Here is a 22,951-nt window from a genome sequence, read left to right as displayed (position 1 = left end):
CAGAGGCCCTGTCTGGGTAGTGCCCGCCCCCTCACCCTTAGACTGGTTGGCCCCTCAAGCCAGCATCAAGAAGACACCTGCCCTCTCCCCCCTTTTAAGCCTTGCCTCCACTTCCAGCCCCCTACTCTCTCCATAGGCTTCAGTCCAGGTTTCTGGAGCAAACAGTCAAGTCAAGAAAAGCAAGCCTAAACTGGGTATGCTGGCCCATGACTGTAATTTCAGTACTCAAGAGGCTGAGGCAGAAGGATCACTAAGTTTGAGGCCAGCCTGGTTACGTAGTTGGTTCAAGGCCAGCTTGAACTACATAGAGAGACCCTGTCTCAAAACAAAACAAGAAAGAAAAGTGCCACGAGGCTGGAGCCCTAGGTCCTGCACTCAGCTGTTCTTCCTACCTAGGCAGAGTCTCAAGCCCCTTCCATCCCCACACAGCCTGAAGGGATGTGGCACCAGCCAGAAACACAGGTGTACCCCTGGGAACTTGGAGTGCTCCCCAACTTGACTCAGATGCCTTCTTGCCTCTCTGACTTGGGGCTCACATGCCCTCTTCTCCCTGTCATACCTCTTTGGACTTGGTGAAAAAAGCTCGTTTAACTTCTTCCGCACTGGCACTAGGATGCACGCCCAGCAGTTCATAATAATTACTTGGGCCAGACCTGTGGAGAGAGGCCTAAACTTGCAGGGACTGAGGTGCCCAGAGGGAACCCTCTGCCCTGGTGATCCCAGCTTCCCCAGCTTCCCTGAGCCACAACACCCTTCTACTCAGACTTCAGGAGCCCAGGCAACGCCAAAGATAGAGCTGTCCCCAGATTACCCCTCCCTTTGGGAGTGTTTTGGGCATTGTCCAGACCAGGATTTCTCAAAGTGTAGTTCTCAGACCCTGACATCACAAGTGCCTGAAAGTTTTGTTTTTTTTTTTAAAGAGTTTCCTAGGGGCTGGGGATTTAGTTCAGTGGCATAAGCGCATGCTTTGCAAGCCTGTGGTCGTGGGTTTGATCCCTGGTACCAGTAAAAATACAAAATTAAAAATTAAAAAAAAAAAGTTTCCTGTGTAGTCAGTGTTAGTCTTGAACTCACTATGTAGTCCAGGCTGGCCTTGAGCCCTTGGCAATCCTCCTGCCTTAGTTTCCTGAGTCTTGGGATTGCAGGCAGCATGCATCACCACACCCAGATGAAAGCTTGTCTAGAGCCAGAAGAACTGCTTGAGCCTGCAAGCTCAAGAGCAGCTTGGGCAACATGGCAAGGTCTCATGTTTTTTAAAAAAAATGGGTTCATTGTCACAATCCTGTAATCCTAGCTACTTGGAAGGCCAAGACAGGAGGATCACAAATTTGAGCAACTTGCCAAAATCTTGTCCCACAGAATAAAAAGGAGCTAGATGTAGTTCAGTGACAGAGCGATTAGCTACTGTACACAATTCCCAGGGCCCAGGTATCTGCATCTTGGTACTCGTCCTCCTCCCCATCTCAGTGGGTTATGTGCAGTGATCTTGACAACCACAGAGTTATGGAAAGAGCATTGGGTTTAACCTGGCCTCAAATTTCTGAGGCTACTTGCTGTATGACATTCCCGCCATACACGCGCACACACACACACACACACACACACACCCTTGAAATTTGAACTCAAGGCATTCACACTAAGCTACAACTCTAGGACACACACACCCAGCAATCTGGCCACATGGCAACATTGCCCAGGCTGAGTTCTAATTTGTAATCCTGTCTCAGCCTCCCAGAGTGCTAGGATTTCAGGCAGGCACTAGCACATCCTGCTGGGGGCGGTGTATCATCTCCATCTTCAGGGCCCTCAGCGTGCAGGTATGGGTTATCTGAGACAAGCCTGTAAGGGACCTGACACTGGAGTGACCGTAAGGATCTCAGCTTGTAGGGCCGGGCCTAAGGGCCAGGATCTCAACAGAAACGCACTCAACAACTCTCCTTGGCGTCCAACTCACCGCTGCCTTGCGGCCGCCGAGAAAAACCGAACTGGAGGGCCGTGGGACCACAAATGGCACAGGCGCAGCGGCAGCAGGGGCAGTAGGGGCAGTAGAGTCGGCATGGCAGCGGGCAGGCAGCTGGGGAAAGGAGGCCACCAAGGTGGGGATACATTGAGACCAGTTTGGGACAGACTTCAAGCGCTCCAAGGCTCCGGGTCCGGGGAGACGGAAGAGGCTTGGCTCGAATTTCTCGCCAACGAAGACTGCTGGAGGCCCGGGGAGGGGTGGTCTCCTCGGTCAGGATCGAACCGAGGCACCCCGGAGTGTTTCCGGAGTAGCCCCTGGATCAGGACTACCTCCCTGGATGCTACGACCCTCTCCCCAACCCCGAGATTGGAGGGGACGAGGGAGGAGCCACAGGCAAACCCCGCCCCCAGCCCCCACTCACAGACTGGGACTCGGAGGTCTCTGGCATTTCCGGTGCCTCTACCGGCCCCGCCTCTGGATTTTCATTGGCTCAGACGCCAGGGCCCCGCCCCTGCACTCCCGTTGGCCTTGGATACCGCATCTACCTACAGACTGGGCAGAGCCCGGCTGACCTTCCCGCTGTGAGGCTTTGCGCCCGGCCACTGCCCTCACCAACCCCTGCAGGTTCCGCGGCACGTTACACCGAGCTGCTTCCACCCCGTAGATATCCAGGAACTCTACATGCCTGGCGTGGGAATCACGGCCCTCACCCATACAGCCCTCTCCCGGCAACCCCTCTTTCTTATTGGAAACAGCAGATTTGCCAACGCAATTGAAGAATAAAGTCCTTTATTGTCCTCAGAGCTGTGGGTAGGGCTGGGTGGGGTCCCCAAGGCAACTCAGATGGCACTTCCCTGGACCCGGCTGTAGAGAAGGATGGCACCTTTGGCTGAGGGGCAGAGCTCAGCCCACATCTCAGTTTCCTGCAATCTCTGCATCTTCTGTAGGAAAACAGTTGAGACCCAGATATCCAGCCCTGGTCTCCTCCTGGGGCTGTGCCCAGAGCTCCCAAGCCTCAGAGCCCTCAGCACTGCACCAGCCCTAGGGAGGCGTTACCAGGGCCTCACAGACTCTGCCCTTTCCTCTGAGCAGAGGACAAGCCTGTAACTCTGAAGAAAACCACCACCCTCTCTGACCAGGATTCTCTGCACACCCCAGCACTAGGTGCCAAGCAGGATACATCTGTCACCCCGCACCTGTGCCTCCACAAAGATGATGCCTGTGGACTCGTGGGCCTCAGGTCCCCCACTTAGGTAGTAATTCCTCACCTCCTCAGATGTCAGGCTGCACCTAGAGAAGGACAAGATGGTGGCTTGGGGGTGTCCATCCTGCAGGATCCCTGTGGAATGCCAGCTGCTTCAGCTCCAGCCCTCACCACCCATCTCCACCAGGATGTAGGCTACTGTGCCCCAGAGTTCACTCACTGGACGTAGAACTCAGCACTGGCGCGGCCAGCACTGGTCTCATTGCGGGCAATGCCCAACAGCAGGGGCTGGCTCAGGGTGAGCAGTGGCAGGTTCACCTGGGGCAGGGGATCCCAAATGTCAGTGCCCCCTGACCACATCCCTGCCCTCTCAGCAAAGAACAGCCTATCATCCAATTACCCCTTTGTGGTTTGTAGATCAAGTGCCTAATATCACAATGTCAGATCTTGGGCATGTTCATTTTATTTTATTTATTTTGTCTTTTTGAGACAGGGTCTCCCTGTGAAGTCCAAGCTGGCCTTGAACTCGTTTTGTAGTCCAGGCTGGCCTCAGACTCCTGCCTCAGCCTCCTGAGTGCTGGGATTGCAAGTGTCTGCCACCACCGAAGAGGATGTTCATTTTACTTTTGGAAAACCAAAAGTACAGGGATCAAATTGCCCAAGGAAGTCAGTGTAGTAACAAAGACTCCCATTTACTCCACTTTCAACAAACTTGGAGAATAGGAAAGACATTTATCACTATTTACACTGTAAAGACAAAGTGCTAGGGCTAGAATTCCACTTTTTTTGTTTGTTTGAAACTGGGTCTTGATCTGTAGTTCAAACTGGACTTGAACGCATTGTGTAGACCAGACTGCCTTCACATTTGAGGCAACTCTCCTGCCTCATCCTCCAGAGTGATGAGGTTGCAGGAGGGCACAAGTACACCCAGTTTAAAATTCCATTTTGGGGGCTGGGGATTTAGCTCAGCGGCATAAGTGCCTGCCTTGCAAGCAGGCAGTCGTGAGTTCGATCCCTGGTACCGATAAAAATGAAAAAGACAAAAAAAAAATAAATAAATAAAATAAAAATAAAATTCCATTTTTGAGTATACCCCATGCAAAGCCACGCACTTCCCTCCGTGCCATTCAAGTTGCTACAGACCTCCCACTAGCTCAGACCTGTGGAAATCTAGCAAGTTCTACCCCTTCCCTATATGCCCACCATTCTGTCAGAAGCACCCCTCACCTCATCACAGATCTCCTGCAGGACACTGGAGAAGAGCTCTCGCACCACCAGCTCCCCAGGGAAGTCCTTGTGCTGGGGGCTGTCACCAGGGCACAGGGCCTATGAGAGGTCAGGTTCAGCCTCTGCTCTTTGCCTCTTCCACCCTGTCTTCCCCCTTGCTGGCACTGGTGGCTAGGGGTAGACACAGTGTAAGAGTCGTAATGGTCCTTTAATCCCCTTGTCCAGGTGGAGAACCAGAGGTCCAGCTAGTAAGGGGCCACACAGGGATCTTCCTCTGCCTACTCCTCTCCCCACTGGTCTGCTGCAAGCTAGGCCTATAGCAGGTTTCCAGATAACAGTGTAGGCCGCAGTCAGCTGGTTTACGTCTAACCTTCAGTCAGCCATACACTGTAACAGGGGAGGCCGCACAGCTGCCCTGAAGGGCTCAGAGAAACACCAGGCCATTTCTCGCTGAGCTGGGAAGGCTTAGAGCTCCAGCTTCCCTGAGCTGTCTGGGGTTTTGTGCCTTTGTATCCAATCTGGCATCTCACCTGAGGCTCAGGGTGCCCACCGGGAACATCCACCAATCCAGGGGCCTCAGCCACCTGCAAAGAGCGTCGCAAGAAGACAAGGAAGTTGTCAGCTGTGAGTAGTGTAGCACCCACTCCTAGAGGGTCAGCCAGATAGGCTTGTTTGTCATTCCAATCAGTAGCTCCCTGCTGTCGCAGCCAGGAAGCTGAGCTGGACCAGTTGGTGCCCAGGAAGTCTTTGTAAGAAGTCAGGCCCAGGCGCAGGAGCAGCTGTGGTCCAGCAGAGTCAGTGGATTCCAGCGTGGCTGAATGCAAGCGGAACTTAGGTGCATTGAAAAGCCAAGGCTGGGTCTGCACCCGGCTCTCCCAGATGGCTGTGATGGTCTTGTCCTCTCCTGGTAGTGGGTGTCGATCATAGGCTGGGCTCAGCTCCACCCTTACCTGCTCCTGGGGCAGTCCCCCGGGTGGGCACTGCAGCAGCAGGGACACCTCAGGGTCCATGGTCTGCAAAGGGAGGCTCTGGAGGACACAGTCGGACCTGTCAGCGCGCAAGGCACACAGCCACCCTTCGGCCCAGTTCTGCCAGACTCTGCCACAGGCCTGCTGAGGGTATCCCAGCCCTTCCAGCCTCCCTAACCACTCCTGGGAGGTTAGTTTCCCATTATCCCAACAACACTCTCAAGCGTTGGCTGGGTGTGGGGAACTCTTGCTCCAGAAATTCCTGGGACTTCTAGACATCCCTACCACCCAGAAGTCCTGGGTCCCCCAAATGTTCCTATCCCTCCAAACCTAGAGATTCTGCCAACCATGGACACACTGAGAGGCCCTTGCGAATCCGGAAGTCGTGAGGCTCCAGCCTCTGCCGGAACTCAAACTCACCAGCAAGCTGGGCCCTCAGGCTCCGCCCCTTGCCCCAAGCGGAAGGCCCGCCCCCTTCTTCCATGCCTTTTCATTGGTAGAGCCACCGGCACTGGCCCTCACGCTCCGCCCCCTCCCCTGACTCGAAAGCTTCTGTCCCTTTCTTTCGTGCCTTTTCATTGGCCGATGCGGTCGCGCTGTGTTCCGCTCCCCTGCCTTGCCTCACCACCACCCCCCACCCCCACCCCGGTCAGCCTACAAGCGATCTTCCTATAAAAGCGCGGGGCTCCGCTAATCTTACACTTGTGACTGCCAGTGTGACTTAAGTCTCGCCACTAGGGGTCTTAGTTGCCCTGTTTGCACTCGAGTTTCGAGGGTGGACACCAGATATCATGAACTCTACGTCTGCCACCCTGCTGTCATGTTCTGAATCTTTGTGACTCTCCAAGCAGGGTGGGGACATAGAAGATCTTTAAATCAGCCTCAGGTCGTTTCCCTCCCATCCAAGTCTGGAGTATGAACTCCGCTGGAGGAAGGAGCCAGGAGGCAGCAGGGCCCAAGAATAGAAGGGCTCCCAGGCCTCCGGAGCAGGTACCCCTGTCTTCCACCGCATCTGCTTGGGGGAGGCTGGGTTAGTGGAGGGCGGACGACACAGAGGCCTGGCTTCCCAGTAGTAGGGACTCGTGGGTTATTTTGGTCCCAGAGACCACAGGAATTCCTCTTCCTCTGCAGCATGTCACTCTGCTCAGGGTGGGCAACAGAACAGGATCAATTATGGAGACCTAAGCCACTCCTGGGTTCTTTGCAGGACAGAGATGTGAAGTTGTCTAAGGCTCTGTCCTATGCTCTCCGTCACGGGGCCTTGAAGCTGGGGCTTCCCATGGGAGCTGGTAAGTGAGGATCTCGGTGGCCAGGGAGGAGTGTGGTTGGAACCCAGGAAACGGTACAAACCTGTCTGTGTTTGTGCACTGTGGCTTCCACTACTGTGCCGTGGAGAAGGCACAGCAGGCACCACATACTGGAGGACACAGGCCTGTCACTGAAAGGGCACACAGCTCCCCAGGTTGGCCCAGTGAAGACTGGGCCCAAAGCCCCATATCGTGTCTCTCGGGAGAGGAAACTGCCTGGGCCAGGCCTGGTGATGTCGAACTAAGTGGCCCTTCTTGTGGTTTCCTGCTAGTCACATGGCCCAGTAAACAAGGGTGGGCCGGGTGAGAGTCTTACAGTAAGTGATGTTTACTGAGTATCTCCTCTAGGCCAATACCAAGCAACGTCACCTGTGTGACCTCCCTAAGGCAGCTCCTCTTCTTATGTAAGTCAAGGAAACAGAGACCCAGAAAGGAGATTTCCTGGAAGCCACACAGATGAAGCCCATGTGATCTGTAGGCCCAGCCTTTGTTCTGGCTGCCTGTGGCTTCCCGTGAACTGAGGCAGGGTCGGCGCCTAAGCACCCTTCTGCCCACAGATGGCTTTGTGCCCCTGCACGGCCTCCTGCAGCTGCCCCAGTTCCGCAGCTTCTCAATTGAGGATGTGCAGCGCGTGGTGGATGCCAATGAGAAGCAGCGGTTCACCCTGCGGCCAGGAGACCCCAGCACTGGCCTCCTCATCCGAGCTAACCAGGGCCATTCCCTGCAGGTGTGTGCCAAGGGGACAGGTGGGAGAGCCAGGTGGGACCCCGTTCCACAGAAGAGGTCTCACCGCTACCCATTCAACCACCTGTTTCAGGTGCCTGATTTGGAGCTGATGCCCCTGGAGACACTACAGGCCCTGCCCCAGGTGCTGGTCCATGGTACATTCTGGAAGCACTGGCCATCCATCCTGCTCAAGGGCCTGTCATGCCAGGGAAGGACGCACATTCACTTGGCCTCAGGACTGCCTGGGGATCCTGGTGTCATCAGTGGTCAGTGACCCCGCTACCCATTTATTCTCACCCAGTCTGACTTCTCAGGTCCCCTGCAAGGGTCACAGCCACTCATGTCTGAGGTGGCTCCGTGGCCTCGCACAATACTGTACTCTCTGCACTCCTCACCTTAGGGTCACTCTGTCCTGGTTTGCTAACTGCCCCCAGCTCCCCTAGGCCCCAGTCCCACTTGTCCCTGCAGGCATGCGCCCAAACTGTGAAGTGGCCGTGTTCATCAACGGACCCCTGGCCCTAGCAGGTGGGTGTTGTCACAGAAGGGGCTGCAGGACCCTTGGTGGAGGGCACGAGTTACATCACTAGCTGTGTCCGCAGATGGGATCTCCTTCTTCCGCTCTGCCAATGGGGTGATCCTGACTCCAGGGGATGCTGATGGCTTCCTGCTTCCCAAATACTTCAAGGAGGCCCTACAGCTTCGGCCTGCCCGTGAGAACCACACCCACACCCCCATGCCTGTGCCCTCTGCCCTGGCCTCTGTTCTACCCGAGAAGCCAGGCTGAGGGATCGCCCCTTCTCTAAGCAGTTCTCCTCTTTACCTCAGGAAAACCTCTCTCCTTGGCTGGTGAGAAGGACGCAGAGTGTCTGAGTGGCCCCTGCACAGCCCCAGACGAAGGATGATCAAACAATAAAATATTTATTAAAAAAGTTTTTTAACAGTAATGAGAAAAGAACTCCAGTTTTAAACTAGGGTTTCTCATGCTTTGCCTACTTCTGGTTCTCCTTGGGCACTCAGGAGCTGTGCCACACATAGGTCAGGGTGCTGGCCTTGGCCAGGCAGACAGGGAAAGAGGGCTGTGTATGCACTCAGGCTACGCCAGCCCCAGTCTGTGTGATGGTGGAGTCTGGCCCACCCGGGGACCTGGTCTGCCAGTGACAGCAGGTAAAAGCACCCAGCTTGGAGCAGGCCTGGCGTGGTGGTGGGGCAGTGAGTCCCAGCAGGCACAGGAGTGGCAGTGGCTGGTGGTGAGCATGGCATGGGTAGTCACGCTGCCGTTAGAAGGCCTCGTGGCCACCTGTGAGCTGCAAGAAGAGGTCCTCATTCTGCTCCTCCCCATGGGCCCGCTCCCGCGTTGACAGGAAGATGTAGCCCCCGATGTATTCATGCACAATTCGACAGCTGGCAGAAACGCAGCTGAAAGCCACATTAATGTGCTCGTCGAACTCGATGGCCACCTACGGCAGGGTGGGCAGGCAGAGGTGCCAGTGGGCAGGAGGGATAAGGGCAAAGCCTCCACCATCTGTCCCCTCTCCCTCCCTGCTCTTGCTGTGGGCCTACCTGCCGGATGTCCCAGTTGACATTCCACTGGCGCATGTTACTGAAGCGCCACGTCTTGACCACGTCGCCCACGGCCAAGTCAATTCGGATCAGTCGGTTGTTGGCGATGCCCAGGATTTCGTCCTTTTTGCTGCCCTTGAACCTGATGGAGTGTTTGGGACATATGAGCAGAAGCTCCCCTTGCGTGGCCCTCGAGCCCACCCAGACAGTGTGGCACAGTGTCCACAGAGCCTGTGTGAGGAATAGGACAGGGCTGTGCTTGCATCCCCACACTGCCGCTCGCCCGTGGCGTGACCCTAAGCGACATTTATGTCCCCTAGGGCTTGGGTTCCTCAGCTGGGAAATGGGGCTGACTTGATGGATTCACTTTACGGCCCTGAAATGCTAACGATAGTGTATGTCGTGGTTGTCCTGCATCCCTATGTCTGTGTGAGTTTGGGAAATGAATAAGGAGGGCCACCCTCTGCAGTGGCATCTCAGGGCAGCTGTGTCCTGCCTGGGGTGGTGTGGGGGACAGTGGGCAGCAGGACAGGGCAGTGCTTGACTGGACTGGGGCTTTTACCTGACCATGAAGTAGGAAATGCCAAAGTCAGGCAAGGACTGCCAGGCCTGGATGAAGCGCAGCAGGGCCTCGGTCAGTGAGAGCTGGGCCACGTTCTGGTGGGCCTCCAGGATCCTGGGGGTGAGCTGTGGGGACACACTGTTCAGGGGCTGGTGGGGGTTTCTGTCCCTCAAACTCCCTGAGACCCCTTTCTGCTCCTGTCAGGGAGACAGGAGGCTGAGCCTGGGAAAGGGCCAGTGCCCAACACAGCTGAAGTACAGCCTCTCAGTGCTCGACAGACACAGGCTGAGCCAGGACCTGAGTGACAGGGGCCCTCGGATTGTGACCCTTTCAGAGGCCTGGGAGAGGAAGCAAGTGCTCATGCAGCTTTCTCTGAGAGCCTCTCACAGGATGAAAGGCAGCCAGGAAAATGGTGTGGCCATTTCTACCCGCCATGCGCTCTGGTACCTGCTTAGCCTTGAACTTGCGCTGGAAGCGAGGGGCGACAAGGCCATAGGGGTTGAGGCCCTCAGCAGAGGCTTCAGGACCCTGAGTGTGGTTGCCCGAGCCCCCACCGCCTGCCTGCTGCAGGCTGAGGAAGGCCAGGATGGCCTGCACCTCGCTGGCATAGCTGCTGTCAGCCATGGTGCGGCCCTTGGAGGCCAGTCGGCAGCCAGCCATCCACTGGGCATACTGCTGCTCCTGGTGGGGACAGGGATGACAGTGAGGAACCAGCTGGGCTCTGTCCTGAGTGCTGCTTCGGCCCTAGCCTGTCTCCCCCCATCCCTGCCAGCCTCACACACATCCTGGCACCGCAGATAGATCTCACTCATGCCCTCAGGGGAGGGCACTAGGAGTTTGATGCAGAACTTCTGGCTGGAGACGTTGACGTCTGGGGCCACCTCGCAGCCTGCAGGGATAAGGGGTGGCTGGAGGCTCATGGAGGGGGAGGCCTGCCCATAGAGATCGTCTTCCCTGGTTCCCGGAGGAGACCGAGTTGACAGAGGGGATCCTGCCAGTCCCTGCTCTTGCTGCCTCACCCTTGAGGTTGAGCTGCTGAATTGGGTCCCCCGGGGCCTCATCCTGGCTCTTGTAGTAGGACAGCGTGGTCTCTTTGAACACCACCCAGTGCTGGCGGTAGCCCTTCAGGGTCAGTTTCCGGGGCCTGAAGGCAAGCAGGGTATGAATGGTGCCCGGAAGCACTGTCTCCCACTCGGGCTGGCCAGACTCACCGGAAGATTCGGAGATGGTCCTTGAGCTCTGGGATGGTGGTAAGGCTGTCCTGGGGGAGCAGAGGAGTCAGAGGGGCCCAGGGCTCCCTTGGCCTGACACCTCCAGAGCCTGAGCCCTCCTCACCAACACGTCCGTGGGCGCCGAGCCCTCCAGCTTCACTTCCAGGTTGTTCAGGGCCGCATCCAGGTCGTCCAGCCCTGGGTCTGTGCTGGCCACTTCACCGGCCTCCCCACTCTGGGACAGCTTGTTGATGTGGTACTGGGGGCACATGGCCAGGGAGCGCTGAGTCCCGCTGCCTAGTGGTGGCCCCAGGCTGGGTGTCCCTGGAGATGGGCCCTGCTCCAGAAGGCTCATCCTACCCAAGGCCCACGCCCCGGCCACCCCGGCCACCCCGACACCTGCAGGGCCGCGAACATCATCATCTCGGCCTCGGTGCAGTCGATCTCCTCCAGCAGCAGGTCCCAGCGCGCCTGCTCATACAGCTGCATCAGCCGCACCTGGTCGGCCTGCGTTGGGCGGGGAGCCAGCAGCTCAGATGCCAAAGGGCCCGAGCACCCAAGCGGCCTCCCACGCCCCCTGCCCAGGGTATGGATGCTCGGTGGATGCCTAAGCTGAAAGTCAGGGACCTTAGCATCCAGATAACAAATAGCTCCCCCAGGCAGCACCCTCATTCTTCAGTCAAGGGCAATGGGGGTGTGAGGAGGCAACCTGAACAGACACCTGAGGGTGACAGTGGCCGAGTGAAGGAAGCGCTTCTAGGGAGAAGGATCAGGAGGGCAAAGCACAAGGAAGTCCTGGTACCACGGAAGCTACTCTTGGAGGCCCAATGCAACCGAGAGCCAAGAAATCAAGCAGTAACAAACACTTAAGGGCGTCCCATCTCAATGGTACATGCACAGCCATGCTGATAGCCGCACCACTCGTCATAGCCCAGCTCCTCATCAACAGATAAATGGGTAAAGAAAATGTGGCACTAACACACACTGGAACATTCACTGCGGTAAAGAATGAAAGAATCATTTGTAGGAAAACAAATGCACCTTGAGAACACTATGTTAAGTGAAACAAATCAACTTAAATTCTACATGATTTCATTTTTTTTTTAATTTTTTTTTTTTGTCTTTTTCCTTTTTATCGGTACTAGGGATCGAACTCACAACTGCCTGCTTACAAGGCAGGTGCTTATGCCACTGAGCTAAATCCCCAGCCCCACGATTTCATTTATATGAGAAACACAGGGGCGGGGGATTTAGCCCAGCAGCTCAAGTACCTGCCTGACAGATGTGAGGTTGTGAGTTCAATTCCCAGTACAAAAAAAAAAAAAAAAAGATATAAGTAATTTGTAGAACAAAAACAGATTATAAGAAACAGAATGGAGGGGCTGGGGATTTAGCTCAGTGGCATAAGCGCCTGCTTGCAAGTGTGCAGTCATGAGTTCGATCCCTGGTACCAATAAAAATGAAAAAGACAAAAAAAAAAAAAAAAAAAGAAACAGAATGGAAAGGGGACCGCCAAGAGATGACAGGGAGAGAACTAAGATGTGCTGTGTGGATGGATCAACTCCCACAAGGGATGTGATCATTGTGTATGTGCCACAAACACACACTCACAAAAATAGATAAACAGGGGCCGGGGATACAGCTCAGTGACACAATGCCTGTCTGGCAAGCGCAAGGTTGTGAGCCCAATTCCCAGTACCAAAAACAAGTAAATAAAGAAGAAATGCAAACCCAAGCAAGACACCTGTCACCCCAGCATTCTGGGAAGCTGAGATAGGAGGATCTCAAGTTCAAGCCCAACCTGGAAAATTCAACAACTTAACAAGACCCTGTCTCAAAAAACAGGCTGGGGATGTAGTTCAGTGTTTTCTGGCCCGATTCCCAGTACTACACACACACACACACACACACACACACACACACACACACAAAAGGTCAGCCCCCCACTAGAAACCTGCAATGAGGTCACCCATGCTGACACCAAGCAAAAGCTGCAACTTTCTCCCTGGGGCTGCTGGGATGGAGGGAGCTCTGCCCTGCACCCCACATGCAGCTGGGAGAGCACAGTGTGAAATGGATGGGTGGAGTGGACGCCGGCCCTCAGCAGGGGCAGCCACCCTGGCCATCCCTGCCCAGAGCCACCAATATGCCACCTGTGCTCCCTCATCAGGGTTTCCAGCCAGCTGCTTAGAGCCTGGCGTCCAAACGCCACTTCGCAGCACTGATTGCCCACAGCTGAGAACAGCTGCTGGCCTGGGCTACACAGACTAAGATGCATATGAGAGACACAGAGCTCTGAGGAAAAAAAGATCCAGTAGGTACAAAAACACAGAAACAAAACTCCTCAAACACGAATCAAAACCCTCTGAGATAAAATTCTACACTTAGAAATCAAAACCAGATTTTCTTTTTCAGTATCGGGGACTGAAGCATTAAGCTACCTCTCAGACTGGCTTCAAACTTGGGATCTTCCTGTCTCAGCCTCCCAAGTGGCACCGATAACAGGTGTGTGCCACCATGGCTGGCCAGGATGATTTTGTTTTGTTTTGCTTTGTTTTGGCTTTTTTTTTTCAAGATGGGTTCTTGCTGTGTAGTTTAGGCCTCAAATTTGCAGTGATCCTCCGGCCTCAGTCTCCCAAGTACTGGGATTACAGTCATGTACCATTTTGCTCTGCTTTTCCTTGTGTTTTTGAGACAGGGTCTAGCTATGTCCAATAGTTCAGGCTGCCTCAAACTCATGGAATCCTTCTGCCTCAGCCACCCAGAATGCTGGGATTACAGGTATGCACCACCACACTATACCATACTTGGCAAGTTTTTCTCTCTCTTGTTCTTTCTTTCTCACTATTATTTTGTTTTGTTGGGGAGGAGATCATGACCTCATGATCTCATGTTTGCCAAGCTCTGTTTTTTGGTTTTGGGGTTTTTTTTTGAGATAGAATCTTGCTGTGTAGTTCAGGTTGTTCTTGAACTTGCTTATGTAGCCTAGGCTGGCCTCAAACTCATGATGATCCTCCTGCCTCAGCCTCCCAAGTGCTGGGATTACAGGCATGAGCTACTACACTCAGCTGAGTTTCATTTCAAAACTACTAAAAAAGAGAAATAAAAAATTAACTAAATAAATAAAATTTAAAAAAAAAGAAATACTGATTGAATTTTATTGAAATTAAACATGCCCAGGCCTGGTACCATACATGTGTAATCCCAGCACCTGGGAGACCGAGGCAGGAGGATCACTTTGAGTTTGAGACCAGTCTGGACAATATAGTGAGACCCCTGTCTCAAAATGAAAAAGACCTGGGAATATAGCTCCGTGGTATAAGGTCATGCATTCAGTCTCTAGTACTGAAAGAGAGAAGGAAGAGGAAAGGAAGGAGGGAAGGAAAGGGAAAGGGAAAGAGACAGACAGAGAGAGGGGGAGACAGACAGAGTCCAGAGTGGCCAGTATTCACTGAGTTCCACAAGGAATGGTCAGAAAAATGGTGGTGGCCGAGGAAACGATGAAATAGATGCACATCGGGCACAAGCCCAGGTTTCTGAGTTGAAAGGCAAATAAACCAACCAAAGAATGAAGAAAGACCCAGGCTACTCCAGTTTACTGAGAAAGTTTGGAACAAGAGAGGATAAGAAGAAGCATTCTAGAAGCTTCTGGTACCTTTGCTGCACTGCCAAGAGAAAATAAAAGGGTCACATAGAAGAATGGAAAAGCAAAATGATATCAGACTTCTCAGCATGCCAGAGGAGCAGAGAGGAAGACAGGAAGGCGGCAGGAAAGAGCCTAGAATCTGATACCCAGCTGGGGGCAGTCTCACGGCCTCTGCCAACAGGCCAGCTTCAATCTGTTTACAAGTCCATGCGTGCTTTAGAGGAAGCTACTGAAGTCTGTGTCCCACCAGACGGGGGAAATATGGGGGTGGGGGTGGGGTGTCAGGGAGGCCTGGGTGGGCGGCTCAGTGGAGAGCACCAGCCTGGCAGGAACCAGCCCTGCTTCTAGCCCCTATACCACAAAAAAGGAAAAGAGGAACAGGGGCAGAGCTGTAAATAACACCTCCAATGCAGAGAGCCCCTGGAAAACAGCAAGGGACACCCAAGGATGACAGTCATGCTGTGGGCCTAGGTTACAAGAAGGAAAGACCCTGCCTGACGCCCAGGTGTGGTCATCATTGTGGAAGGAGCCTGAGGTGGGTGCTGCTGGCAGCTGGTGGTAAAGAGGCGTCACCCAGGCCCCAGGGAAGCCACAGCCACAGGGAGCTGCAGGAAGTGTCTAGACAGCCTTCTGCATGCTCTGCTCATAGAGATAGACGGCTGCTTACTAGCAAAAAGTGAAACGAAACGGGAATATAGCTCAGTGATTGACACATGCCTGTAATCCCAGCTACTCAGGAGGCTGATGCAGGAGGATAAAAAGTTCCAACTCAGCTTGGTGAAATAATGAGATCTTGTCTCAAAATTTCAAAAAACTGCCAGGCATGGTGGTGCATGCCTATAATCCCGCACTCCAGGAGGCTGAGGTAGGAGGATTACTAAATTTGAGGCCAACCTGGGTTACAAAGTAAACTCAAGGCCAGCCTAAAATATATTGTGAAATCCTATCTCAAAAAGATGATTTTTTTTTTGGTCTTTTTTGTTTTTTTTATTGATACCAGGGATCGAACTCACAACCACCTGCTTGTAAGGCAGGTACTTATGCCGCTGAGCTAAATCCCCAGCCCCAAGATTTTTTTTAAAAGGGCAAAACAACAACAACAAAGAATTTTAAAATTTTTAGAAAGGGCTACAGCTCAAGCTGGGCATGGTGGCTCACACCTGTAACTCCCAGCACTCAGGAGGCTGAGGTGGAGGATTATTGTGAGTTCGAGACCAGCCTGGGCTACAAAGTGAGCTCAAGGCCAGCCTGCACTGCATATTGAGACCCCATCTCAAAAAAGACAAAAAAGAAAAAAAAAAAAAAAAAAAAGAAAGGGCTACAGCTCAATGTGAGGGCCCTGGGTTTAATAAAATCCTTAGCACTGCCCTCCCTCCAAAAGTAACAGACATATAAGCATAACTATTTTGGGTTTATCTAGAATGCTATTTATATGCACTGCTATTTACAGCCGTAAATAGGCATAAAGGTTTTGGGTTTTATTTAGTTAGGTTGGGTTGTGAGGGTTTTTTTTGGGGGGGGGGGTTGTGCGTTTTTTTTGTTTTTTGTCTTTTTGAGACAAGGTCTTGCTATGCAATTCAGGCTGGTTTTAAATTTACTTTGTAGGCCAGGCTGGTCTCAAACTTGCAATGATCCTCCTGCCTCGTGCTGAGATTACAGACATGTGCCACCATGCCTGGCTCAGTTTGAGCCTTTTTTTTTTTTTTTTTTTCCGTTTTTGTTTTTATCAGTACCAGGGATCGAACTCACAACTACCTGCTTGCAAGGCAGGTGCTTATGCCGCTGAGCTAAATCCCCAGCCCCTCATTTTTTAAGATAAGATCTCATTCTGTAACTCTGGGTGGCCTTAAATTTACATAGACCTCCCAAGTGCTAGGGATCACCATCTCCTATGCCTTTCACAACGTTGTTCAATTAAAAAGACACAAAGAAATCTGTATGTTATGTGGGAAGGAGAGAGAGTGTAAAACAGCTATGTTATCATCTTTACTACAGGGTCAATACATAATGTATAAAACTGCAAAATCAAGAAATAGGAATGCTGGCTATGGTGGTGTACGCCTGTAATCCCAGCACTCAGAAGCCTGAAGCAGGAGGATCACTGCAAGTTTGAGGCCAGCCTGGGCTCCATAGTGAGTTTAAGGCTACCTTCAACTGCATAGTGTGACCCTGTCACAAAAAGAAATATATATATACATAAAATTTATATATATATATATATATAATTTATTGACTATTAAAAATAAAAAAGAAAGAAGGGAACCAAGTCAAAGGAAACGAGATAAAATGGAATAAAAAACTACTCAATTCGGGCCAGGATTTAGCTCAGCAGGCCTGCCTAGCATGTGTGAGGTCATGAGTTTGAGGCCCAGTACCAAAAACACAAAATAAACCAACAAAAACCCTACTCGATCCAAGAGAAGGTTGGGAAAAAAGAACAACAAAGTCCCCAGGAAGAGAAGGGGAACAGGATTGGAAGGAGTGGAGAGCACAATGCAGGAGGAAGGCAGTGGCCAGGATATTAAAGAGCTCAGGGCCAGGCAGGCAGGGCCTGGCGGCCAGGGCAGGGTACAGCAGTCACAGGAGCCCTTCAGACAGGGCAACAGGACCAGAGGGGCTTTTGTTCCAAGGCTGGGGTAGCCACGAGAGGAGGCCCGTAGGAGAGGCCACAGTGCCTGCTTGTGGGGCACCCAAAGGGGAGATGTAGGAGGGACGAAGGACTCAGGATTTGACTCCAGGGAGCATCTGGAGGGCCAGCTGGGGAAGAACCCAGAATGTGGTGGGTACAGGACTTCTACCAGGAATGTGGGAAAGGTGGGAGGGACCCCAAGCAGGCCAGCTTGGAGGTTATAGAGAAGAAGAGTTAAAGTGCATGAGACTCAGACATCCTGGGGAAAGAGGGAGAACCAGGCCAGCACCACAGACAGCACAGAGAGCCAGGACGCTGGGAAGAGCCCCAAGGGAACCACACATGGCCATGCAGCCCACAGGTTATGAGAGAGAAAGAGGATGCTTCTCATAAGCAGGGCGGGTACGTACGTTCCTGTCTTGAGAGGCCAAGAAGAAAGAGGCAGGAAGGGACACGGAACAGATGACACAGGCAGCCACCTCTGCAGCAGGTACACTTCTAGATGCACAGGGACAGCCCTTGCCAGGGTGGGTTTGACTGAGGGGTGAGAGAGGGCCCAGGGGTAGCCACAGAAAGCCTGGCAGAGTGCAGAGGCAGGGTGCAGAGCAAGGGTGCCAGAGATGCAGGACACACAGAGGTGGATTTGCAGATTGGAGGGGCATAGGAGAGTCTGGCACAGGAGGTGGGCAGGGCCACAGAGTCTGTCCTCACTTCCGGTTCCCTGCGGGTCCTTGTGCTGCCCCTCCACGGAGCATCCTGGGGCCCGTCCCACTGGGGTTCACACTCTGGAGCCCAGACCCTGGGTGCCAGGCCTCCCTGTATCAAGGCCACAGTCCCAAGTCCCCAGCCAGGAGCTCAGCCCACCTTGGGATCCAAGTCGAAGAAGCTGTAGTACTTGAAGCGCAGCCAGAGCGTGTCCCCGGCCTTGATGCCCTGCTGCATGAGGCACCGAGATGAGTCCAGCCACCTGGGAGTGGTGGAGGCAGTCAGCTGTGCCTTGAATGCACAAGCCTGGGAGTGCGCAGGGTGAACCCAAGGAGGGGTGAAGTGGAGGTGGCTCCCACCTGCTGTGCAGCTGGGTCTTGTCAGCCAGGGAGCCGGGCCTCGGTAGGCGCTGCAGCAGCCCTGGGTCGGGTGGTGGCTGGGGCCGGCTGAGCATGTGGAAGCAGGCCTCAGTGTGTGCGCTGTCGGAGAAGTGCGCAGGCATCCCCCGGAACAGCACAGGTGCCACACCTGGGGGACGGCGGGGTCAGCAGGCTGTCCTGGCCCAGGCCTCCAGTATGCCCTGCTTGGGCTCTACTCACCACCGGCCAGGACGACCTTAGTCAGGTCGAACACCTCCTCCTCTGGCTCCTTCTCTTTCTTCTTCTTCTCCTTCTTCTCAGGATCGCGCAGCAGAGACAGCTCCTCGGGATGCCGGATGCCTGCGGGGAGCTCCTGCCGTGACCTCCCACCTTGCTCTTGGGCACTTGGGGGGCAGGGTGAGCGGACCCGGGATGGCAGTGACCAGGCTGGGGGAATGGAGGGGCTTGCAGAGGCCTCGTGGGTGGGCTACTCACTGAGGAGGCGGCAGACGTCGGCCACCGCCTTGAAGAGTGGCTTGGAGAAGCTGGCGCGCAGGCGCAGTGCACGACGATTGGGCAGCCTCAGGGTGACTGGCCTATGCTGTGGCCCGAAGAACAGACGGGCGTCGGCCAGGATCCCATACTTGTCCAGTGTCCAGTGTGTCTGCAGCAGCCACTGCCTTTTCTGCTCCCACCAGATGGCATGGTCTGACCAGTCCTGCTTGCGATCTGTGGGGGCCAGGATATACCTGTGGTTCTTGGTAAGCCCTGTTCAGGTCCCCAAGCCGGGGTGGGGGGGGTGTAGAGCCCACCTCCAAGAGGACAGGGGAATGGACTCCACATCACTTCCCAGGGATCCCCAAGCCACGATGTGTTTGTTTTTTGTTTTTTTGAGACAGGGTCTCACTTTGTAGCCCAGGCTGGCCTTGAACTCATAGCAATTCTCCTGCCTCAGCCTCCTGAGTGCTGGGATTACAGATGTGTACCATTATGCCCAGCTGCAAACCCACAATCTGAATGTCTCAAGCTTGGTGGTCCCACCTCATACACCTCATCCAGCCCAGGGGCTCCCTGCACATAGCTGGCACTTTAAGAGGCAGGTACTGTACTTGGTCTGGCTGTACCTCTTCCTGGCCTGGGGTTTGCCCAGTGCCAGCAGCAGGTGGAATTGAACTAAGGACCTGCACGCTGAGCCACATCCCAAATCTTTTTTTTTTTTTTTTTTTTTTTTTTGTACCAGGGATCGAACTCACAACCTTGTGCTTGCCAGGCAGGCGCCTGTGCTGCTGAGCTGAATCCCCAGCTCCCCCCCCCCCCCCCGCCCCGTCCTGCCCGCCTTTTTGACAGAGTCTTACTTAGTAGTTTAAGCTGACCTCAAACGCACTGCAATCCTGCCTCAGCCTCCCAGACTACTGGAATTTCAGATATGCACCATTGCTCCTGGCCAGGCTTTAATTTTCTTGTTTGGAACGTGTAATAATTCTCCTGACTCACGAACACTGAGCCATGCCTGCTACCTGGGAAGTGCTGCGTGCTGGTGCCATGTGTATGCACACACAGCCATGCATGAGTAAGCGTTCAGCTGAAAATACCAAGCTGTCACTTATCATCCAGCTGGGAATTGGACACAGCAGTGGGTGACACAGGATCCCTTCCATCCTCTCTGCAGGCAGCGGAGATGAACTTGAAGCAAAGCCTGATGGGAAGCTGCTGGGGTGCACTGTCCTTCTGGGCATGCAGAACTCATCTTTGTGGGGTTCTGCCGGGTCCTTCTTGGGGCTGTCGAGCTCCCCATCCCCACTCACCCCTCTATGTGCCCCAGCCTGAGAGAAGCCTGTGTATCTATCTGGCCCCTTCTCCCAGAGTTTGCTGTGTCCCTTTGGCATCTCTGCTCTGGGCTGCTTCCCCCTTCCTCTCTGGGTTCTGCCTTGTTCCTGTCCTCTTAGGAAGCTCTCTGGACTGGCCCTTCTGGTCCTTTCTCCAGGTTCCTGACAGTTCTGGAGCCCCGAGCACCATGCTTTTCACCTTGAGTCAGTGTCAGCCTCACCTCTCAAACTCCCTTCTCTTCATCCACCCTGCCTGACTTCTGGAAGCTTTACCCCCTCTTCACAGGAGAATTTAGATGGCCTCTTGGTGGACTCCTTGCCTCCATTCCACCCCCACTGGCTGTCACTGCCCAAAGGTCCACCATGGTGTTGCATACCTATAGTCCCAGCACTTGGGAGGCTGAGTCAGGAGAATCCCAGTGGGTTCAAGGCCAGCCTGAACTAGATAGGAAGACACTACCCACCCCCAACAAAGAAAGTCCACAGCAGCATGGCCTGTCCTGCTGAAAACCCTGGGCCCTGTCCTTTTCACAGGTGGGATCTAGGCTCCTGTGGAGGCCTCAAGGCGTGGGCCGGTGTCTTGTTATGTCCAGGAGCCCTAACTCAGAGCACCCCCATTCCCTTGGCATTGCCGTCCAGCTCCTCCCTACTGTCACCCACTCTCAGGACTCATCTTAAGCGGGCTCCCTGGAAATACCTTGTTCAGGGCTCCACGTTGGCTTTCCTGTGGCAATGGCTGTGGAGCACTAAGCCAGGCAGACCACACTCAGGAAGGACCCGGAGTGGGATGGGGGCATCTAGCCCCATCAGCAGGTTAAAAGCCACATGCTGTGCTCTGTAGACAGAAAGCCTGCTCCTTGGGTCCATCTTGTCTTGCCTTGGCCCTGCCTGTTGGGACTTTGCCTGACACCCAGGGTCCCCAGGGAGCCTCTGCTCCCCACTTCTGCTTTCGCAGCCTCTTTGGGTCCTGCCTCTGGGGCTCCTTCCCTGCTTGGGCTCTGGATCTGTGCTGCCTAGGGATGTTCCGCCCTCACTCACTGGCGCCCTTCCTGGGCCGCACATGGCGGCCCGCTGGGTCTGAGGAACTCTCCCTCAGGAAGCCCCGGCCCCAAGCTTTGGGCCGACATTTCTGTGGCCTGCCTTCTGACCTCAGCTATTGGGGTGCTCTTATGGCCTTCCCTGAAGGGCAGCCTCCATCAGGCAGGGCAAGATGATGAGAGGACTCCACGTTCCTGGCCTTGCATCTCACTGCCATCACTGAGACCGCAGGCCGCTCTGCTGTAACTTCCTGTGGGGGCAGGGCCTTCCCACCAGATGGGGCCTGTCACCAGCCTGCTGAGAGCTGCAGCTTCCCCCCGGGGACAGGGGGAAGTGTGGAGCAGGACCCATCTCCAGGAGCTCCTAGCCCTCCCTCAGACCTCAGGAACAAATGTGACTTTGGCCTCCACCCAGGCAAGGCCTCCACCCAGGCAAGGCCTCTCCTCCTGCCCTAAACTGTGGATAAATGGATACTGGGTGTGGTGGTAGACATCTGTAATCCCAGTATTCTGGGAGGCTGAGGCAGGAGGATGGAAAGTTTGAGCTTAGAGTGAGTAATTTAGTGACTTAATAAAATCTTATCTCAATAAATGTTTTAAAAAAGGAGTGGGAATGTAGCTCAGGTTCAAGGCCCTGGCTTCAATGTGCAGTACTACTGCCCACTCCAAAACACAGAGTGGGTGTCAGCCGAGAAGCAGCTGGAGTGGGAGGAAGGGAGGCAGTATGATGGCAAGGAGGGGAAGTTGGGGAAATGTCTTTTTTGGAACTAAATGATTAAGAGATGCCTGAGTCACTGTGACATGGTTATCACAAGCCGTGCAGCAGGGGTGGCCCGGAAGACCAAGGGATAATTGTGGCGGCCGCCTGGGTGCCATGCTGGGAAGGTGGGGACAGCAGGGTACTCACTGATCTCCTCCACGATCTTCAGGAGCACGCCACCAATGTGTGACTCCCCGGTGACTCGGAGGGTGACCGACTGGGCCTCGGGGTCCTCCTCCCCCACGAACACCCGCAGCTCCCAGGATGAGTCGATGTAATCCCCGGTGGCTGTCTTCATCCCCGCCATGGTTGTGGCTACTTCTGCCGAGAGAGGGTAAAGGAGGTGAGGTGGCAGCTATGGGGTGCCACAGGCAGGTGGTCCCAAGGAACACGTCTGAGGCCAGCAGGACCAGGCAGCAGTAAGATGTGGGGTGCTGCTGGGGTGACCCGCTCTGTCATGGTCCTTGAAAGAGATCCTGCGACCACGTTGTCTGGCCCACTCCTAGCTTACAGACAAGAAGACTGGGGCAAGGTAAGAATAGGCTCCATCAAGAGCACCCTGCTCAGGAGAGGGCTAGGCACCCCCAGTGTATTCTCCTACCTTGGCCCCAGACCTTCAGGGACAGGGTAAACCACTGTGACCCAAGCACCCCGAGGCAATGCGAGAGGGAGGCTGGACAGGGCTGCCGAGCAGGGGAGGGTCCTCGCCTGAGCTTACCTGGCCTGCCAGGGGCTGGGGCTGTGGGTGTCCTGGAGGCTGCTGGCCTCTCCTGGCCTCAGGCCACACACCTGTGGACCTCAAGGGCTTCCTCGCCTCTGCCTGCTCTTCAGAGCTTCCCGCGGGCAGCCCTCTGCGCCTTAGCCTTAGCCTTATCGGCACAGGGCGGGCTGGCCCCTCCCCGGGGCGGGCACTGGGTACAGGAAGCACACTGCCCGTAAGCAGAGGGCTCCAGTGGGACCCTGCCTTTGTCCTCAGTGAGCAGAGGAAGCAAGTAAAGAGGACCTGTGGACACTGCGGACCTAGTTCCCTCCCCTTAGTTCAAAGTGGAGGAGCGCATGTCCAGGACAGCCCACCAGCACAGGTCCCTCTGGCATCCCCAGCCTGTTGGGATGAGGTGGTCCCTGGGTCATGAACTGGTGTGGACTGCAGGACCACTGCCAGGGAGGTGAGTGGGTGAGCCTGGGCCCTTTAGCACCTCAGCACATCAGACCGGCCCAAGTCCCACTGTCTCATCCCAGACAACCAAAATTCCTTGCAGGC

General features: G+C 54.5%; 4 protein-coding genes across 11 annotated transcripts in view; 1 reads left to right on the top strand and 3 right to left on the bottom strand.

Moving 5' to 3' along the window:
- Dnajc4 (DnaJ heat shock protein family (Hsp40) member C4) overlaps window positions 1–2,377 on the bottom strand; it is a 4,163-nt gene extending 1,786 nt beyond the window's left edge. Inside the window, exons 1-2 of one of the 2 annotated variants that reach the window (XM_013150719.3) lie at window positions 1,955–2,377; window positions 560–653 (exon numbers count right to left, since the gene is read on the bottom strand). In XM_013150719.3, coding sequence (XP_013006173.1) covers window positions 560–653; window positions 1,955–2,058 — 198 coding nt within the window. In that variant the 5' untranslated portion in view covers window positions 2,059–2,377. The remainder of the gene's footprint in view (window positions 1–559; window positions 654–1,954) is intronic. The other variant, XM_013150718.3, reaches the window with a different exon arrangement.
- A 358-nt stretch (window positions 2,378–2,735) lies between these two features.
- Window positions 2,736–5,809, bottom strand: Nudt22 (nudix hydrolase 22). 5 transcript variants are annotated; one of them, XM_003468412.4, is made up of 6 exons: window positions 5,710–5,809; window positions 4,925–5,422; window positions 4,395–4,493; window positions 3,388–3,485; window positions 3,160–3,253; window positions 2,736–2,904 (listed from the first exon to the last, which is right to left on the bottom strand). In XM_003468412.4, the coding sequence occupies exons 1-6, from the start codon at window positions 5,710–5,712 to the stop codon at window positions 2,803–2,805; spliced, it is 894 nt and encodes a 297-aa protein (XP_003468460.2). In that variant the 5' UTR covers window positions 5,713–5,809; the 3' UTR covers window positions 2,736–2,802. The 5 variants fall into 5 exon arrangements, with proteins under 5 accessions (XP_003468460.2, XP_013006170.1, XP_013006168.1 ...); XM_013150716.2 differs by having other exon boundaries at window positions 3,232–3,253; XM_013150714.2 differs by having other exon boundaries at window positions 5,693–5,787.
- Window positions 5,810–6,007: 198 nt separating this feature from the next.
- On the top strand, window positions 6,008–8,356 carry Trpt1 (tRNA phosphotransferase 1). Of its 3 annotated transcripts, none has more exons than XM_063227420.1 (7): window positions 6,009–6,352; window positions 6,494–6,651; window positions 7,227–7,396; window positions 7,487–7,661; window positions 7,864–7,920; window positions 7,995–8,105; window positions 8,221–8,356. In XM_063227420.1, exons 2-7 carry the CDS (start codon window positions 6,495–6,497, stop codon window positions 8,295–8,297), a joined length of 747 nt encoding a protein of 248 aa, XP_063083490.1. In that variant the 5' UTR covers window positions 6,009–6,352; window position 6,494; the 3' UTR covers window positions 8,298–8,356. The 3 variants fall into 3 exon arrangements, with proteins under 3 accessions (XP_013006166.1, XP_063083490.1, XP_003468459.1); XM_003468411.5 differs by having other exon boundaries at window positions 6,011–6,352; window positions 6,570–6,651; XM_013150712.3 differs by lacking the exon at window positions 8,221–8,356 and having other exon boundaries at window positions 6,008–6,352; window positions 6,570–6,651; window positions 7,796–7,920; window positions 7,995–8,071.
- Window positions 8,295–22,578, bottom strand: Fermt3 (FERM domain containing kindlin 3). The gene is made up of 15 exons (XM_003468132.5): window positions 22,409–22,578; window positions 21,838–22,011; window positions 18,563–18,796; window positions 18,308–18,427; window positions 18,068–18,236; window positions 17,868–17,970; window positions 11,128–11,235; window positions 10,853–10,987; window positions 10,729–10,778; window positions 10,537–10,661; window positions 10,300–10,406; window positions 9,965–10,198; window positions 9,518–9,642; window positions 8,956–9,097; window positions 8,295–8,852 (listed from the first exon to the last, which is right to left on the bottom strand). The coding sequence occupies exons 2-15, from the start codon at window positions 21,995–21,997 to the stop codon at window positions 8,673–8,675; spliced, it is 1,992 nt and encodes a 663-aa protein (XP_003468180.1). The 5' UTR covers window positions 21,998–22,011; window positions 22,409–22,578; the 3' UTR covers window positions 8,295–8,672.
- Window positions 22,579–22,951: the final 373 nt, after the last annotated feature.

The sequence above is a fragment of the Cavia porcellus genome, unplaced genomic scaffold (assembly GCF_034190915.1).
Source record: "Cavia porcellus strain 051 isolate PalLab524CR breed Dunkin Hartley unplaced genomic scaffold, mCavPor4.1 scaffold_17, whole genome shotgun sequence".
Classification (NCBI taxonomy): Eukaryota; Metazoa; Chordata; class Mammalia; order Rodentia; family Caviidae; genus Cavia; species Cavia porcellus.
This window is presented reverse-complemented; position numbering and strand designations above follow the sequence as displayed.